Source organism: Crocodylus porosus, unplaced genomic scaffold, assembly GCF_001723895.1.
Source record: "Crocodylus porosus isolate Cpor-Errol unplaced genomic scaffold, CroPor_comp1, whole genome shotgun sequence".
NCBI classification, from domain to species: Eukaryota; Metazoa; Chordata; order Crocodylia; family Crocodylidae; genus Crocodylus; species Crocodylus porosus.
The window spans coordinates 16,989,906-17,010,396 of record NW_017728950.1 but is presented as its reverse complement, the minus strand read 5'-3'; the positions used below and the strand labels follow the sequence as shown (position 1 = coordinate 17,010,396).

At 43.1% G+C, this 20,491-nt stretch overlaps 1 protein-coding gene across 1 annotated transcript in view; it reads right to left on the bottom strand.

Annotated features, from left to right (window-relative positions):
* PAX5 (paired box 5) overlaps positions 1 to 20,491 on the bottom strand; it is a 266,844-nt gene that overhangs the window by 164,276 nt on the left and 82,077 nt on the right. Inside the window, exon 6 of the mRNA XM_019555429.1 lies at positions 10,873 to 11,048. Within this exon, the coding sequence (XP_019410974.1) occupies positions 10,873 to 11,048 (176 nt within the window). The remainder of the gene's footprint in view (positions 1 to 10,872; positions 11,049 to 20,491) is intronic.

Sequence of the window (20,491 nt, the reverse complement as noted above, 5' to 3'; positions counted from 1 at the left end):
TACCGTGAACCCCAAGGTTCAATGGGGTGTGAAACCCCTGGGCCAACATGTGCAACTGGGATCAAGAGTCTCCTCACCTGACAGGGCTCTTGATCCCAGCTGCATGTGGTTGCCATGGCTGGGAGGGAGCCCCTTCAAGCAAAGAAGGCTCCCAGCCATGGGAGCCTGCTTCTTGCTAATACAGGGGAATCCCAGGATCAGACTCCCCTACACCAGCATTGGATCTAATGTGCAATCTCACAGTCATACCTCCTGCCATGCATGCATAGCAGGAGAGGAGGCACAATTGTGTGGATCACATATTAGACCCAATCACACCTTTACCAGCACATATAGAGGGGGCTTCATAATTACACTTTACCAATAAATCAGATAACAAATAACCAGAAAAAAAGAGTTGTTGTATCATTATCCTGTTTTGTTTTGGTTTGTTTTTCATGAAGCTCAAATTCAAATGCTATGAGAATTGTGTCACTCTTTCAGCCCTTTTATTCCCATAAATACTAAAGAATCTTCCACCCTATGCAATGCCTTTAAATGAAAAAACTCGCCTCCACCTGACTCATTTAAGATTATTCCATATAAAAGCAGAACTGAACATGTTCAGAGGGAATTATGTCACTCTTATTAAACATTGTTATGCTTTCTCCAGTTTCCACATCCAGACTCCTTCTAAAATAGAGGAGATCCAAGTGACAGCATTGAAAGTTGAGTAAATTTACATAACATTTTCACTTTTCATCTGAGCTCTTAGTTTCCTTTGCCCATGTGTGACCTCTAAATATCAGATATATCTGAACTTCATGCAATTAAAATATACATTAATACAAGTTATGCAGATAGATGAATGAATTATTTTTTTAGAAAATTCATAAATGTTAATCCAAATCCAAAATTCTCATATTTTATCTAAATCTGAATTTGATGTCCAAAAATCAGCTCAGTTCTATCTAAAAGCAATGGGAAAATATCTGTGCAGAGCTGGGAATTACCTGCTATTAGTAACAAGTGGTTTTCTTTTAAGCTTGTGACCTACATAGTGTTGCATTTGGTCACATCAGGCTATGCTTCATTATGGCTCTGGTCTAAAGTCTATTGAAGTCAATGGAAATATTCCTCTTAGCTTCAATGAGTATTCGATTGGAAACATGTGTGATGCCTGGAGTAACAGAGAATCCATTTCACATAAAGACAGAAATCCAGTTTAGATTATTCTCTTCTTTACTCTAAGAAAATTCATAAACTGCATCCTCTGTGTCTGGGATATCAAACTCATTTGGCCCCTTTGGGCTGGATCCAGACCATAAGGTTCCTTGCAGGCCTGATCCAAACCAACCTTCAGCTCTGGGGTGAGCAATGTCAGTGTTAACCCACACAGATGCAGAGTGTCAGCTCAGGAAGCTGGGGGGTTAATGCCACTATTGTTCATCCAACTGCCAATGAGGAATGAGTCCCCAGTGGGGCTCCATACCCAGGAATTCAGTGGCAGGGCTAGTAACAGTGGCATTAATCCCTAAGCCAACACAAAGGTTCAAGCAGCTGTAGGGCTTAATTATGCTTGCTGAATTTCTAGCCCCTCCAGGAGCCCCTGGGCTGGATGACATGGGCCAGATCCAGCCCTTAGGCCAGCTGTTTGAAACCCTTGCTCTATGTAATTGGTTGATTCAGTCGTACATATTGAGCCAGCATCTCAGATTTGCATCAACAGGGAATTTTGCCAATTGTTACTAAATACCACATCCATCACAGGTAAAAACAAACCCAGACAACAACCAGGTTTTGAGACTGGCGCAGAACAAAATGTGACAGTCTGAGTCCACAAGGATGTATGGAAAGCTTCGCTGATGTTTTAGTCTGCATCCCCTGACTTTTTATTAGAGGTTCAAAAGAACATGAAAATCGCAAAGTGAAAGTCAGCTGAAGTGTCCTGGAGCTGGTAAATGTCACACTTTTTGTATCCAAAATGAGAAAACCACCCTCCTCCCTATTTAGGGATGGATCCAAAGGGGGTGCAGTGGCATGATCACACCCCTCTTTCAGACTAAGCTGCAGGAGCAGTAGCTGGGGACTCTTTTTAAGTCCCTGAATTAGAAAAGAATTCCCACCCTCCCCATTTCCCCTCCATGCCCAGCAGCACCTACTCCCCTCTCCTCCCATTCCCCCACACACCACTGCTGCTGTCTCCACTGTCTCAAGCGGCCCAGATGTGGGGAGAATCCCAATTTGCTGCTCCCTTTCTCCAGCCAGGCTATGCAGGGATCCAGGCTCAGCCAGCAGCAACGGTGGTAGCACGGAGGTTTCCCCTCTGACCAGTCTCCCTGGGTGCTCTCTGCCAGGAGCCACCCAGAAGCAGGCTCATGAAAAGAGAACCTCCCTGCCATTGCCACTTTTGCTTCAGCCACTTTTTAAAATTGACTTCAAAACTGTTAAACATTTCAGGAGGTGCCTATATACATATCTAGACACCTAAACACCTAAGAAAATTTGGCCCTCAGGCCAAAATCACTTCTGAAATAAAGAAGCTTGGCATTCCAAATTGCTCAAGGCATCCTGCAATGAAGGATACAAACACTGTGGGTTACTGGGCATACAAGGCCCCTTTCAGATCTACAAGATATATTTTCCGATATGTGGGGAAAACATCTATCTGACTGGCTGATCTTAATGCTTCCACCTCTAGAGAAATGCAGTGTGCTGCATGGCCTGAGGGGAGCACTTTTTCCTCTATCCAGAGAACAGCAGAGATTCTATCAGGAGTTTGTTCATGTGCTAAGGGAGGAGATTAGCTGTCATATGTTCTCTTTTCTACTGTGCTAAGGAATCTGCCACCATCAGAGCTAATGGCATGTTTTTCCTGCAGAATTAACCTGGTTGATCAGCACTCAGTTGTGAACACCCTGGTTAAACTAACCTGAGTGTGAGTACTCATCTATGTGTATCACTAGGACTTTCACAAGAACATTGCATGGCTCTCAACAGTGCATTCAACTGTGCTTTTCTATAATTTTTCTCCAGTGAATTGTGGAAAAATGTGTCTGACTTTCTAGGCGTGTGGGAGGAATTGTGGGAAGGCACTGGAGGACCATCATCAATCAAGTGGTGTAGTTTGCATGCTCACTGCAAAATGAGTGGGTTACCAGCCATCTCTGGCTTTCCATGATCATAATTATGTGGCTGCAACCCTGAGTACAGACAACGAAAGCCACAACTGGCACCAGTGCAGTCTATGTTTGCCTGAAAAATCCAAGACAAGCCTTTCCAATGCAAAGAGTTATTCTGCTGGTTCAGTATGGGACTACACCTTACAGCTCCCTTGCTGATGATGACCAGAGGCACCCCACCCCCAGTCTATGCAACATTTTATTCAATTAATATACACTTTTGTGCTAATTAAAAATCTCTTGCATCTTTCCTGAGGTTGCTGACAGATCTTGATACAGGTAGTACAGCTATGTTGGATTCAAAAAGTTTTCTATAAATGGGACAGCAGTGAAGTTAACTTCCTGGCCCCAGAAAGTAGAACAACGATTTCCAACCAGGATGCTGCAGCACCCTCAGATGCCCTGATATTCTTTCAAGGATGTTGCAGAATCTCATGCAATGTTGGCACTGTTATATGTGCAAACATGATTCACAAGCTAAACCCAGAGATTTCAAAGAGGAATCCATAGTGTTTAAACCATTCTGACCTGTTGTGGTCTTTCTGAGTTCTTTGCAACAGAAGAATTGCTCTATTTTTTCTTCAGTCAAAAAATGAGAGAAAACAAACAGATAGCATTTTCCAAAGAGTGCCTTAATTCTAGCAAGGAGTGACTTGAGTCTAACATGTTGAGAACCACTGAACTACAAGGTCTAGGGTAACAAGCACAGTCTGGTGAGAAGCAGTATCTAGTTCCCACAGCAATAAGGTACATAAAGAAAAAGTAGGTTCTGATACAGAATATATGCAAATGAATTGGAAATATGTGAAACTCTGTATGTATGACTTTGTTCTGATCAGTCAAACAGCTCACATGGCACTGGCAACGATCCTTGGTTACAAGTAGACCAGTGTTACACACCTATAATGCTAAAGGATCACTAAAGCATAATCAACCCAAAGTGAACACGGATTATGCCTCACACCATTCAATTTAACTAAAATCTAACGTTATTAGTACATTGACTGTACTAATATTTTCTTCAATGAGAGACAGAAAAACACTTAGTTCAATGGTCTCACCCAATCCCAGATATTACTCCACTTCACAGAAAAGGTAGTTCTACAGTCAGTTCCTGAAAGTAGAGAGTGGTCATCTGTTGGTAATAGCTGTTTTTCAGTCCAGATGTTGTTGGACAATGACACACACACAATTCCTTGTTGCCTCCCTTTTATGCTTTTTCTTTAACTCACTCCTCTGTTGACCCTTCATTTCCAGGTACAGTTGATTGCTTTCCCTGTGATCATCATACTATTCATGCTCCTAGCCCATCAACATATTCCTTTGTTCTAACAAACCCATCACATGCACACATCTTAATTTGGTCTCTTATCAGTGTCTTAATTTGGGCATGCCCCAGACTCCTCATTTGGTCTGTCCATCAAAACCAGAAATTCCAAGATCTCTGCAGTTGGGCACTGTCCAATCAGTCCCCTCTTATCACCCTTCATTAACATATCCAATCATATCATCACTCTGATTTAGTCAGTTACTGCCAAGTTCAGTTAATCTGAGCTAGTAACAAGGCTCACACTATACATGCCTATGTTGATAACACTGGAATATAAGCTCCCCGTGAAAGTGAGCTCAAGGCTATTAGCTGATAGTGCAGCTACAAAGTGCAAAAGAAAAGTTCAAAGAATAATAAGGCTATACAAAAACTTAAGCAATGGTTAAATAAGGCTCAATATAAAATAAAAGTTAAAATACTACTACAATTCACCACTCAGGCAGGTGCAACTAAAGCTAAATGTGACAAGCTACCCTAACACCAGGGTGCTCTTACTGTAAATATAAGTTTGAGAGTACTTAAAATTCAGTTTCCAGAAATACATGAAATCAGCTTTCTGCAAACATTTTCTGCCAGTACAAATCGATCATGGGATGTTTGCAGAAAACAAACACAAAAGGTCACAAACGTGACAGAAAGGAATTCATTTTAAAATGGGAATGAATATTTACAGGAGGGATTCCCCCTTCATGGGCACATCCAGACAAGCATGCGTGTGTGGTTTGCAGTGCTGCAAACCGTACACACCACACATGCATGCATTCACTGTGCTGCTAATTAGCAGTGCAGCAGGTTTTTTTACACTGGGATCTCCCAGTGTCAAAAAAAAACATGCCAGAAAAAAAGCAGGGCAGCACACATGGCAGCAATGTGCGCCGCCCAAAACCGGAGCCTATGAGAACTAGGATATACCCAGATCACTGCCACTGCTTCACTGGGAGTCCCCCAGGGACTCAGTAAGGCTGCTGGGGCCAGCACCTGAGCCCACTTGCAGCATTTTCCCCTGCACTAACCCCACAAACAGGGGCATGTACGAAGGCAAAAAACAGCAGCACAAATGTGTGCTGCTGCTTTTTTCCCTGTGGCAACCACAGGCACCTGCTCATTGGGACATGGCCCAGGTGTACCCACAAGGGGACCAAATTATGGTTCCACTGGCAAACTTGTGTCTCACATTTCTTAACTTTTGACTACTTGACTTTTTAATCTTCACATTCTTCCAACCTAGTTTTGTTTAAGTAGATTATGAACATGGATAGACACACACACACACACACACACACAGAGGTATATTGGGTTTAATATTAAAAAGGATCTATATTGAGTGCTATATTAGATCTATATTTTTAAATATTATTTGGTTTGCAATATGAATCACACAACCATTAAGAAATGTCACTACTAAGATTAATTCTGTCCTCATGCATATGCCTTGTGATGTAATCATTAATTATGTGAATATGTTTTTGTTTGTTTTTTTTAACAGGATTTCTGCCTCATTCAGGACACAGAATGGGCAGCAGTTACTTAATAATTCATGTACTTCCCATTGTCCAGTGTGTGGCCCCAAACCTTATTTTCTGAACCCCATTCAACACCTGTTGAGACAAGGTTATTAATACCCTCATTCACCTTTGTAAAGCATTTATTGTTATAGCATTTGGGCATTTCACAAATATTAATTAATCAATTAATTAATTTTCACAATTCCTCTCTGAGAGGAGCGAAAATTATTATTCCCATTTTTTCAGAATGAGAACTGAGGCACAAAGAGATTAAAATCAAAAGTATCTATTAATCTTGCATGCCCATTATGAGACACTGAGAACCTGATTTATCACAGTATTTGGCATTATACAGCACTTTCTTTGTTCAGAGCACAGCTCCCCCTAACCACAGTTGCAACTATGAACATTCAGTGCTTCTGCACATCAGACCTCAGGATCTCAAGTCAGGTACCCACAAAAAGAGGAACACTATTAAATACCAATATGAAAAGGTGGGAAGCGCTTTAGTTAGAGCGGATCTCGGGAACCACTCTAATCAAAGCACTCACAGTATTTTGTGTATTCAGTGTCCCATCCTTCAAAATGGTGGCAGATATACTTTAACTAAAGCTCTTTCAACAAGCTTTAGATAAAGCACCCCAGCTGCCATTTTGAAGCACAAGGACACTAAATACACATGATGCTGAAGCTGCTGGAGCATGCTAATTAGCATGCTCCAGCAGACTTGATTAATCAAGTCTACTCCAACATATCCTTATTAGCATGTGTCAGAGCAGGCATCAGGCATGTGTATAGGTGCCCATATGTTTTAATAAAAATGCATACAGAATATCTTTCAGACTCTCCAACTGCTCCACTTACACCAGAATCAGTTGGTCACCACTTCTCTGTAGTCACCTGGGACAACACAGCAGCTTTACCCCATCTCACAACACCACTATACAACTGCTTAGGACAGCAAACACATACCATACAGCAGAGGTTCCCAAACTGTGGTACACATGCTGGTGAAGGTACAAAAGATACTTCTGGGGGATACGCGGGAGAAATTGTATAATAGCGGATTTAATTTTCATTATAATAATAATTGGCATTTAAGGGGTTAAAATATAAAACCTCTGCTGGTAGGGGTACATAGGCAGCTGGTAAATCTGGAAAGGGGTATGCAATACCAAAAAAGTTTGGGAACCTCTGTTGTGCAGAAATGAAACTGTAGCAAACTGTAAGTAGGTAGAATATAGCTTGACCCGGTTAATGTTTGACCCAGACGCTGATGCTTTTCACACCTTCTCAAATGAAAGCTCTGCTGCATGCTGCCTCCTAGCAATACTACATACAAAGGTATTGTTTTACTACTACCTTCCGGCTAGGGTATCCTGGAATATCTTTGGGAGTTTCCCCACCCCCACCACCCCTCAAAAAACTAACCAAGCCTAATCTTGCTTAGCCTCTGACGGCTGACAAGAGCATACCGAATTGTAGCAAGCATATAGCCCATAACAAAACCAAAACAAATTTGTAAAAGCAAATCAAAATAAACTGGGAGCAGAAAAAAATAAAGGTTGTTAAGAGCCAGACTGTAGAATTGTTACTAACACTACTTAGCACCACAGGTTATCCCTGTGAAGTCAAATGGATAGCTTCTGAAAGGAAGTGTTTGCTCATGTGCTTGAGGGTCCTAACTCAGTATGGAGCATTTAGGCATCCCGAGCAACACAGGCAGAAGTTAGCCTGAATGCCTCCTAGGACACAGCACACAAGGACCATAACACTTCCAGCCACACGGGGGGACATGTTCCCTAATCCGCACCACCCCATGATCCCTGGTAAGATACCTGAAGATACATGATCCTCTTCCCCATCCAACTCTACCTATTTTTAGTCTCACTCTCATGTGGAGATTCTTTGAGGTCAAGCCATGCCCCAAAACCAAGAAGTGAAATGGAGAATTAGAAAGGATTACAAATGTGCTGTTCATTTGTAAACCTTGAATCTGGAGATGATACCAAAATACCATGCTGCAGCCAAACTCAACATACTTCTTGGATGCTCAGATTTCAAGCCAGGCTCTACCTTTAAGCACTGTCTATGACATTCATCTTTGTGATGGAATGAACCCAAATCTATGATCCAAATTTCCCAAGCTTCTCAAAATCTGTATCTGAATGTAGTGGCCTATCTGAATGATATGAATGTCTCTACCTACATTCTGTCTGGAAAATCCCTTTGCGGGTTTCTAAGAGTAGATCTGGGACAAGAGATTCCTTTTAGAAAACTGTTAATTATTTGTTTGAACAGGAGACCAAATCCTGGTGTTCCCACTCAGGCAAATTTCCCACTGGAATCAGAAAAGTGTTTCACCAGAGAAGTAGCACTTAGCCCAAAAGGTCTTATTGGCATTGCTGCAAATGCTTACAGTGTAGCATTATCAGCTGAGGAGCAGGCAGCTTATTTTAAGAACAGACCAGAACTCATCTACATTCCACCAATGCTGGGCAATCCTGACTTATTTCAGGCATGGTATGGTGCCTCGTCTTCAGCAGTCACTAATTTTTCTTTATGCCCACTGTTCATTTAGCACCTGACCCAGAGCTCTCTGAATGCAATGAAACTCTTTCCATTAAGTTCAATCAGCTTTGGATCAGGTCCTTGAGCTATGTATGGCAGGAATATTTCTGTCTTTCCCCTTCAAGTAATTAAGGCTTTCTTTGTAATTGATTTCTTTCAGTCTTATTAATGGAAACAGACAGAGTTCCTGTTTCAGTAGGTTTTGTATTGGAATGGTAGGTTTGCTTTTCCTAGGACTGAGATCAGGCATGATCTTATGGTTGCTATAAGGGACTGAAAAGTGGTTCTGAGCATAGCATCACTGTGGCTTAGTGCTGCAATTTTTCTCTCTTTTCATACTTGTGAATATTCTGTTTTGTACCATGCTGACAACAGCCACAGCCAGTTCTGAAAATCAAAAACCTGAGTCAGAGGTCTTCTGAGCAAATGAATGTGCTCATCTTTATTTAAGGCAATCAATCTGCTACCTCCACGTATAACTAAAGATATAAAACTCTCTGGAGCCTAGTTCCTGCAAGGAGCTGAAAGCCCTCTGCAGCCATTAACATAGCATCTCCCAGCCGGTATTCAGCACCTCAGAGCATCAGACCTTCAGTTCAGTGAGGGGGTCCACACCTCCAGTCTAATTTCTGACTGTAATCAATACATCTGTCCACAGAAAGAGCGGATCAGATATGATCCCTCTTTGCGGCAGGTAGCTGGATATTCCATTATTTGGTGATCAGGGTGGCTTAGCAGCACCCCTGGATTAAGTCCCTGTACTGCTGAGCATATCAGGTGGTAACCAGCAGAAACTCCTGTTTCTAGATTTGTTGCTCCACTCTGACTTTGAACTCAGATTCTGAGTAACAGGAGATCCTTCAGAATCTAGCAGACTCAGAAATGTTGTCCAGCAGCTTTTTCCACCACAGCACTTCATTTGTAATTACTGGTGACATGGAAATGCAAGAAACTGAGAGAGAACTGACAACAAAAGGCTTGCATGTAACCAACTCTGAAACAGCCTACAATATGGGCAGATGCTGTGCTAGTGTCTCAAAGTTACCACAAGTATTAGCGATGGAATAATCACCATCTAGTGGTATATGAAGGCATTTCACTTTCCCTAGTCTCAGTTGTTTCTTTGGTTTATTGAACTACCTTCAAAACAACCCCATTATTATCTGAGCACTCTTGGCACTTTTTTCCAGGTGTGTTCGGCTGAACACAGCGGATTGCAGCATTCCTAAAGAATGCAAACTGTGACAGGGACAACTCGAGTCAGAAGCTGCTTCTTCAATATTTGAAGATTGAACTGGGGAGAAATTAACAAAAATTAGAGTGTTTGAAGTTTGAAGATTTCTACTCTACTGCAGAATTTTTAGCATCAAAGAACTGAGTGCAACATCTATTTCCCCATTTCTGTGCCCCTACCAGAATCTCTAAAAGCCCCGCCATGGCCCTAATTCACGTGTGCCAGCAGGAGATTATTTGTTTTCCCATGTTTTCATCATGCAAGGAACACAGACTGAACACAGGAAATCCAGGTGATGATTGACAAGTAGCCAGATGCATTGCTAAACACAGACAAAGTAGCTAATGAATCCTAGAGTTGAAATGACAGCACAAGTTACATGGCTACCTCAGATAGAGGCTAGTAAGAACTTGTCCTACAGATGGGGCTAAACAGTGGTTTAACAACAACCAAAACCAGCTACTTGGAAAGCAGAGACAGGACTTTACGCTGTCTGAAACAGGGGCAAAAATGTAAGAGCTTCCTAAAAAATATATCTGGGCCATATTTCTCATAACTCCACAAATAACCTGCAGATGCAATACCCAGTGGTACACAGAAATCATGGTTGTGTCTGGACATGTAGCCAGATGGACAACTAACTGGCCATTTACTTGTGCAAAACATCCAGTTTGGGTACAAATGCACAATAACAGTCCATATGCACCCAAAATACTGCGCAATTTTGAAATTGCAGTCCTTGGTATCTGCAAACCCTGCCATAAACCTAGTAAGAACATGCAATACAGACTCCAAACACTTTAAACATGTGTGATCCAACTGCAACATCAACTGCAATTTCATCCCCAAAACATTTTATATTCTGTAAGCAGCAACTACTTATCTATTTCTTGGTTTAATGTACACATCTTTAAGACACCTATGTACTTCTTTGAACACAGTTCAGTTTGGCACCCCCTTTTGTTTGTTATTTTCCCTAGTTAGACCATAAGTATTAAGTGTTGCATGATTTCAAGCAAAAGTGAGCCTACAGCCCAGCACTTGGAAAGCTTGGGCAGTTGACAATAGTACCTGCTCTGGTTTGATGGGTTCAGTTGTTGTGAAAATGTCAGAATAATGTTGCCTCTCGAAGACTCGATCCAACACTTCTAACTGCTGCTGAGTGAAAAGATCTCCTCGCATCTGCTTCCGAAGGAAATCTCTACCCGGGAGGGAATGGCCATTTGGTACTGGAGATTCCTGAATACCTTTCAAAAAGGACAAAATATACAGAAGAATAAAAAGGAATTACAAGCACAGACATAACACTGAAGCATCTTGCTTTGTTCTACTGTGTCTTTTGATTACATGTAGGTATCAGTATGTTAAAAGGACAAAAGAGGCTCTCCAGGGTTAAGAGCAAGTTGTATTGGTGCAGAAGATACTCTGTTGTGTATTTTCTGACAACAGATGTTTAGCACAATGTGTTAAGCACGTTGTGTCACTACTTTTGCATGTGGTCATAAGATGCTGTAAAAACTTTCACCAAAAGGTGTAAATTGACAATTTCTGGCAGAAGGTGCCTTTATCCTGATACCTAGCAACACACGGTATGGGGGTCTGAAGACAAAACAGAACGCACAGTATCTATTTGACACCACGGCCAAACTGACTCTCATCTTTAACTATTTGAAAGGTCATTTTCTATGCTCAGAACGACAAATGTGGGTTGCTCTTGTTGTTACCATATTTATAATTCCTACAGGTTCAGACCTGCAATGAACAGCAGCAGAAGTGCTATGTAATTTGTTGTACTAAGCAAATTGCAATAGGCCTGCATTTTTTCAGTTCCTCAGTCAGACACACACAAAAATAAATGTCTCATTGCTTCCTCCATCAGTACTGTATAGGTGTCACAGACAGACAGCAAGCATAATTTTTCACTGATGACTTTCAGTCTCCTACTTAGGTTTGCAATCTAATCCATTCATAGCAATGGGGTAGGAAGGCCAAGAAGAAACCTAGCTGCACCCAGCACTACCTTTTGCAGGCAGGCAATCCCAGAACCACTAGCACTGACCACTGGCCAACAGAAATCCTGACTACACCCTCATGGGGTCTGGCATGCTTGCCTTGAGGGCTCCTGCCTCACAATCCAGCCTTGGGACAGTGTTTGCTGCTATGCTATCACTTTTTCATTTTCACTGTATCTGATGGCAGTAATAGAAAGTTAGATTTCTCAGGATCAAGGTGGGTTTTCAAGGTCAATCCATTTGGCAGACTGGCTAAATTCCTTAGCCATACTGACAGGCAAAAGATTCAAAACCAATGTGTCAGTCTCCAAAAATCACAAAAAATATTTAACATTTAATAAGCTCTGGGTTGTTCTTATTTGCATTTTTGGTTTCTGAGGCTTTAAAGTGGACTCAGTTGCCTTTTCATGTTTTTCCCTGCCACCATGTGGACTAGAAATGTACTTCTTTTATGAAATGGAACCTGAGGTTCTCCGATATTCATGTGATTCCAGAAGCTGGGACATTAGGGGGAAAACACCAGATATTATGAATCTTGCAATGAAATTGTGAGGGCCATCCACTCTGGGTTACCAAGAAAAGTGAGCAAATTTGAAGCAATGGAACAGGTATTAGTGATGGTTTGGAGCTATATAAAGTGAACACACTCTATAAGGCAAGAGTTTATCTATAGTTAAGATGATTTCCCTCAAGAAAGTCATCAGCAATACTACACATTGGCAATTGTTGCTACAGGTTCTGTATCAATTAAATTTTCTGACGGCAAGAGTCTCTTCAATAAATCCTCTTCTCGTAAGCCCCAGGCCTGCCTCCCCCTTTGCTCCCACCATTGAAGTCCATAAGACTATAATAAAATAAGAATTGCCATATTGGGTGCATCCAGATGAGCATGCACATGCAGGGGTGTGCATTTGCTGTGACACAAAAATAGCAGTGGCACCCTCTTCTTGTAAGCCCATGAACATGGGGTTAGTGCAGGACAAAATGCTCCACTTCAGGAAAATGGCCATTTTCTGGCCCCCAGCACGCTAGAGGAGCTGGGAAACAACTAGAAATGAGGAGATGCTCTAGCCAGAAGCCAGAGCATCTCCCTGGAGGACTGAGCCTCCATGCCCGCTGACGCACGCTCCTGGAGTGTGCGCCATGCCACTTTTTTTTGGAGAGGTTGTTTCTGACACCAGGATTTCCTGGTGCCAAATTTTGGCACAGTGCTACAAATTAGCAGTCTGGTAAATGGTTGCACATGCGATGCATGCAGTTTGCTGTGCCTCAAATAACTCTGTGGTGCCACAAACTGTACGTGCGCACACAGATGGATGCACCCACTGGGCGTGTCCAGATGAGCATGAACATGTGGTATGCAGCACCAGACATACAGGCATTCCCCACACTGCTACTTTGCAGCATGGGTGGATTTTTCCAACCCAGGAGATCCTGGGGTCAAAAAACCCATGTGTAAAAAAAGCAGGGCAGTATACGTGGCAGCAGTGTGCGCCACCCAAAACTGGAATCTGGCCAGTCAAAGCCACACTCCAGCTGCCAGCAAGGCTCACTGCTGCAGGAGGGCCATGGCTGCATCTCCTGGAGGCCCTCAGGATCCCAAATAAGGCTGCTGAGGCCAGCACAGTTGATGGTCCCAGCCTCGCCTACCCCACCTTGGGCAATATGCCATGCTCTAGAGTGTGCATGGTACAGGCATTCCCCAGAGACAAGTAGCAGCAGCACAATGTGTACCACTGCTACTTGTCCCCAAGGAAACACATGTTCCCACTTGTGGGGATATGCCCAGTGAGTCCAAACTTCCTAGTTACCAACCATCATACAGTAATGGATGTCCTGAGCCTGAGGTTCTATCTATGACTGTGGTGTTTCCATACCCCAGCCTGGGTCTATCCTCTGTAAACTTGTTTAATCTCACTTTTAGCCTGATTATACGATTGGCCTCCATGATGTCTTGTGGTGGTGATCACCACAGATTGGTCTTGTCTACTTTTTCCATATAATTTGTGGTTTCATAGGTCTCCATCATATACCCCCTCCCCCGCCATCTTTTTTACATTAGAGTCCAAGAGCCAGATTCTATATCACTTATTGAGCATCTAAGTGGACTCAGGCACCTAAGTGCAATTCTATTCCACCCAGTTTGAGTCATGAAAATCCATTAATGCAACGAATTCTGTAATAGTCTTAAGGGTAGGATGACAGTGTGAGTTACAAAAAAAGCAGGAAGGGGAAGGAGGACCCACACACCTTTTGCATTAATAGTTTTTCAGGGACTTGAGCAGGGTGAAATTGAATCATACTTAGACACCTACATCCACTTAAGTGCCTAGCAGTTAGAATAGAATTTGGCTCCTAGTCTTGTCAGACTCTCCTCCTAGGAGATCTTGGAGTCCTGGGGAAAGATCATTATGAAGTCATGGGAGACAGACCAGGTACCAGAGGACTGGAAAAGAGCCAGTGTACTGCCCTTGCCTTTAAAAAAAGGCAAGGAGGACCCAGGAAATTACATGCTGGTTAGCTTCATCTCAATGCCTGGGAAGTTGCTGGAGCATATCCTAAGGAGGGCTATTTGCAAGCATCTGGAGGAGAAAAGGCTGATCACAAGCATCCAGCATGGATTTATGAAAAACAAATCATGTCAAACAAACTTGATCTCCTTCTTTGACAAAGTAATTGCTTGGGTGGATGAAGGGAATGTGGTAGATATACTGTAGCTGAACTTCAGCAAGGCTTTTGACCAGGTCCTGCATGACCTCCTCATAAACAAATTGGAGAAATGTGGGCTGGATAAAACTCCTACAAGGTGGATAGATAACTGGCTCAACAGCCACAAGCAAAGGGTAACTATTAATGGATCCATATCATAATGGCAAGAGGTTTTGATTGCAGTCCCACAGGGGCCTGGGCCTGGTGCTGTTCAAAGTGTTTATAAACTCAATACAAGTCCCCAGTGCAATCCAGCTGCACAAAAGGCCAATGCAGTTTTGGAATGCATCACTGGAAGTATTAGTACAAGACATGGGAAGTGACAGTGTCTCTCTACTCAGTACTGACTGGGCCTCATCCGGAGTACTGCATGCAGTTCTTGGCTCCACAATTTTAAGAGGATGTGGAGAAATTAGAAAGGGTCAAGAGGTGGCCAAAAAAGATGATCATTTGGAAGGCAAATTATGAGGAGAGGATAAATAAACTAGGCAAGTTCAGGCTGCAGAAAAGATGCTTACGAGTGAACATTATAGCAGTCTTCAAGTACTTGAAGGGCTGCCATAAAGAAGAGGAAAACACCTTTTCTCTCTTGCTGCAGAAAAGAGGATGTGAGCCAATGGCTTGAAGTTGCAACAAAATTCATTTAGATTGGATATCCAGAAAAAAATTCTTCACTGTGAGAAAAGTGAGGCAGTGAAATAGACTACCTAGGGAAGTTTTAGTCTCTCTCTATCACTGGAGGTCTTTAAGAAGAAGTTGGACAGTCACTGGTTGGGAATGATCTAGGCACAGCTATGCCTGTTTTCTACCATGGGTATTTCCCATGCCTTCTGGGCTTTGCTGGTTGCTCCCACACCAACCCCCTGCTTCCTTGTTTCTGCTACATGCGGGTGTTTTTAAGTCTCCCTATAGGCATTGGGTGCTGGCTATAGCTGAGGCTAGGAACTTCAACTGGTGTGTTCTGATTCTTTTGCTAGGAGCAAAGCCAAATGTTCCTGGCTAGAGGGTCTTGCCCCTCTGCTCAGGGTCAGACTGATTGCTGTATTTGGAGTCAGGAAGGAATTTTACCCCATGGTTAAACTAGTACAGAGTGGGAAGGGGGGGCAGCCTTCCTCTGTAACGTGGGGTGTGGCCCTCTGCCCAGGATGTCTTGTGAATATATTGACAACATTTTATAGAAGCAGAACATTGGCTGTTGGGGTTCCCTTGCTTTACCTGTGGCAGGTTAGGGTCGAGTGTTGAGGGTAGTCTTATGTAGAATTTAGATTATAGTTGTTTGGGATGGTTGAGATAGGGATGACCCTGCCTCAGGCAGGGGTTGGTCTAGATGACCTCTGAGGTCCCTTCCAGCTCTACTTCTCTGTGACTCTATGAGAGATGTTCACTCCCCTGATCATCTTTGTTACCTTTCTCTTTACCTTTCTTCTACCTATACTATATTCAGTGTTGTAGTAGGGCAGAGTGAACAGGGCAATTTTTCCAGGCACTGACTTGGTAGCAGAGGGGCAGGTGCAAAAAAGTGGCTGCTGCTGGTAGCTGTGCAATTGCAATCCCAGTCGTGGTGGCATCTGGAATTCATCACTGCCCCGTGCCTTGGGCTGTGTCCCTTTGCTGTTAACTGTATTGTTTTTAAGGTTACCAGAACTGCACTCAGTGTTCGAGAAGTAGGTCCACCATAGATTAGCCTAGTGATGTTTTCTGTTTTGTTTCAGTTTTATTTCTACTGATTCCTAATATTTTATTTGCCATCACACATTGGGACAGTGTCTTTAGAGACCTCTTCACAATGACTCTAAGATCTCTTTCCTGACTGGTAATGGCTAAGCCAAAGCCCACTGCTGTATACAGATATTAATTTTTCTCATGGGTGTTACTCTGCACTTCCAATGCTGAATTTTATCTGTCTCTTTGTTGTCCACTCACTCAGATTTGTGAGATCTTTATCTAACTCTTCCCATCTGCTTTGGAGTTGACTACATAAAATAATTTGGTCTCCTCTGCAGACTTTGTCAATTAACTGTTTACTCCCTTTTCCAGATTATTTATGTATATGCTGAATAGTGCAGATCTTAGCACAGATCCCTGGGATACCTACTATTTACCATTTTCCATCTGGGAAAAAACCTTCTAGTCTTACCCTTTATTTCCTATCTTTTAACCAGTTTTCAGTCCATGAGAAGACCAGTCTTCCATGCCAAACTCCCCAGGGTTTACAGCAGTACAATGTATGTTGAGAAGTGCTACTGATTTTTTGAATACCCAACTTGAGACAATTTAAAAACAGACTCATTTTCAGAACGTGCTGAGCACCCACACTTAGAAAGCTAGACCTCTTTAAGGTGTCTCAAATACCCAAATCTCCAGGCATTTAAAACCATTAGCTATTTCTGTAAACCTGGTCTAGCATTGCAAACTAATGGGGGCTACAGGACACATGATGGATTTTAGGAAGACAAAACAGGAAAGAGAAATCTTTCTACCATTTAGCTAATGTTTTAAGCCATCACCACTTTTTATTTACCTGTTTAAATATAGTCATTGTGATTTCAATCAGGGTAGCTAACTTAGGTTTATGTAACAGTGTTAAGGTCAATTTTATTGCAAAGAGGAAAATCTGAACCTTGTCCTTTGAATAGAATGTCTAAGCATGTGCACAGAAGTGTGAAAAGATACAAAGGTATATAGGGGAGCAGTGTATCTTTAAATCTTTTTTTTCTATTCCAAATCAAATAATATCTAATAGACCTAGTGCTGGGTTTAGTCAACCATAGCTTATAAAATTAAAATTCTGGTTGCTAGCTGCATGGTAGCAAAAGGCCAGGGAGACCCTGTCTCTGGAGCATGGAAATGCTGGCTTTAAATTTCAGGTTAAACCAACGTTATTCGCAATTTGGCAGTGAAGTTAAAGCTTTATACAATTTTGGCCTAAAAGGGGTAAGCAAAGGAGCAAAATGATCTCAAATTAAAAATGACCTGGTAAATGGTCCATTTGTTCCTCATGGTTCCTGCTTTGTTTATATATCCAAAGATCACATGTATAATTAGATCTATTTTTTTTTAAATATGGTGCAGCAGATTCATGTTCTTCTGGCAACAGTTGTACCTCTAAGTATCTGCCCTAAGCATATCCATTGATTTTTTTTGTGCGTGCCTTTGAAGTAGATTAAAATTAATTCCCATGCAGTGATTTATCTTTGGGATGGGTGTTCCTAGATCAAAACCAAGGCCCTTTTCTCCTAAGTTTTGTACCCAGGATGATGTGGTCCCTGGCCAAAAAGACAAAGCTAAGTGATATAAGAAAGGTAGAAAGAAAGAATGCAATCAAATATACTCAATCTTGCAATATACAGGGTGCTTATATATATATAATGGCCAATAGCATCTATTACTGACTGCTCCTTGACCAGATCAGCACTAGGTAGCTGACTCCTTGTAGTCATCACAGTGGAAGTGCCAAGCGGGGTGTGGAAAAGAAGAGGATGCTCATTCGGAGCTCTCTGGGAAGAAAACATGATGAATGAGGGTGGGGGGCACAACGTGGAAGAAGTATGGAGTTGGCTATGACAGAAGCAAAAAAACAAATTCTCTAGGGTGGTAAAGCCAGCAGAAGAGACAGGAGCTCAGGGCAACACAATTAGAGAGGAGACTGGATAAACAGGCAGAAGCAAAATTATAATGGCTTGGAAACTCCAGGCCTGACTGGAGATGATAATGGAAAAGAAACCAATGTCAAGAGGTAAAATGAGCTGGGATGTGATTGGAACAAAGATTATTTCCAGCCTTAGCAAATGCCTTTTAGGAAGTTCAATATATAACTCTTTCTTTACAGATCCCTTGGTTCTCATTTTCAGAAAACTGTCATTTTTTTTCGGCATCCTGTGCCTTTATGCACAATAAAAAGACTAAGAAATGTTCAAAGGTAAATCCTCAGAAACACCCTGGTTCACAAGCAGTTGTTCCAACCCCCAATACTGAGGAGCTGGATAGACTGACACATGGCCAGCAACACATTTAGACTATAAGGTCTCTGAGGCAGAGCATGATTTTTGGTTCTCTGTTTGTACAGTACCTACCTAAAGCCTCTAGCTCAGGGGTTGGCTATTATCTGGGCTGGAGAGCCACTTAAGGAGCTTCAGTGAGCTGTTGTGGCAGGGCCAGGGATGCTGATCCTTCCCAGCATGGTGATGCGGGGAGGAGGGGTGCTGTCCCAGCACGTCAGCAGGGAGGTGGGGGCAATTGGTCCTATCTGGACCTGGACCTGGACCTGGACCAGTCTGCCCTACATCCATCGCCAAGAGCACCAGATGGAGCAGGTAGACAGGAAAGGTCTCCATGGAAACCCAGCCTGGGTCTCCCACAGGCCGGGTGCACTCAGCCGAGCAGAGGGGAAGGACCTGTGGGTGGGTGGGGAATAGTGTCCAGTAGCAGAGCAGGTAGATGGGGCCAGGGCTGGGGCAAAGCCGTGATACACTCCCTGCATCTCCCTGCAATGGGTGCCAGTTCTGCGGGCAGGGACATGCAGGGAACGAATCACATATCTGTCCTACCCCTAGACTCACACTGTCATTGTCCCGTGATCCCGGCCCCAGGACCCACCCACCCATGCATCCTGGTTCCAGACACCACTCCCTGCCCACCCACCCATAGCCCAGCCGCATCCACCAGGCCAAATGTGCCCTGCCCGCAGGAGTCCTAGGCCAGCTCTGTGGAAACACCACCTATCCACCTGCCTGCTCTGTCTGGTATCCCTGGCAGTGAGTGTATGCCAGACTAGAAGTGGCAGCCAGGCAAAGTGAGCCACTGCTGTGGGGGCTGCCAGGAAGCCAAGTCCAGTGGCTGCACTTCCGCCCACCCACCCTGTGCCTGGGGGTGGCAGGACCAGCCACACATGCCATGGCCTAGGCTGCCCCCCACTCCTGGTCCAGGCGGAGCCAAGGGACTCTCTGACAGCCAGATAAAATCCTTTGGTGAGCTGGATCCAACCTGCAGGCTGTATTTTGCCCACCCCTGCTCTAGCTTGACTACAAATCAACTAATGATAATAATGAGACACCTTCCCGACTTCCATTTTGGATCCTTCCACATAAAGGTAATGTTTATTTGCCCTTTTAGAGGCCTTTTCAGGTTGCACTGCACCACTCCAGTTGTATACAAAGACCTTAGGGTGCCTGCAGATGTGCATGGACACTGCTCCAACACACTGTAATTACTGCACATCAGAGCAGACTTGATTAATCAAGTCTGCTGAAGTGTCCTAATTAGCATGCTCCAGCAGCCTCTGCATCTTGTGTATTCAGCATCCCCATGCTTCAAAATGGCAGCAGGGGCACTTCAACTCCCACTGCTATTTTGAAGCACAGGACACCAAATACACAAGATGCTGTACACGCTTTAATTAAAGCAGCTCTCAGAGCCGCTTTAAAGAGCCCCCTCCACCAGAGCACATGTAAAGATGCCCTTAGTTTGGACCAGCATCTGTCCTTTGCAATATTTGAAAAGTGGAGTGCTTTCTGGGCACAACCCGTTTGAGTCTATCTCAAAGATGTAGTACATGGTTCATTGTCAGTAGGTATGTACAGGCAAAAATTACACAGAGACCATTTTGATTACTTGTGGCCAAAGAGCCCCCTGATGTGTTTTACAAGAGAAGTGCTTTTGGCTCCATTGTCCTGGCCACTTTCCAGCCTTGGTAATTACATTTTGTCTACCCTTCAGCCCACCTTCCTTCTGCACGTGCCTATACATTAAGTTTCAAAAGGGAGCAGCATTGTTTTTCACTTCCTCTCTAACTATTATTTACTGTTGCTGCCCAGTTTTTAAAACCCCATGTTTTTCACTACGGAAGTGGTTTCATGACAGTATTTGGCAACATAGTTCCTATAGCACAGTACCTATCTATCTATCTATCTGAAATATAAGGGTCTTTGGGATGCATCTGGCTGAAAGTTACTATATAAATGCAAGACAAT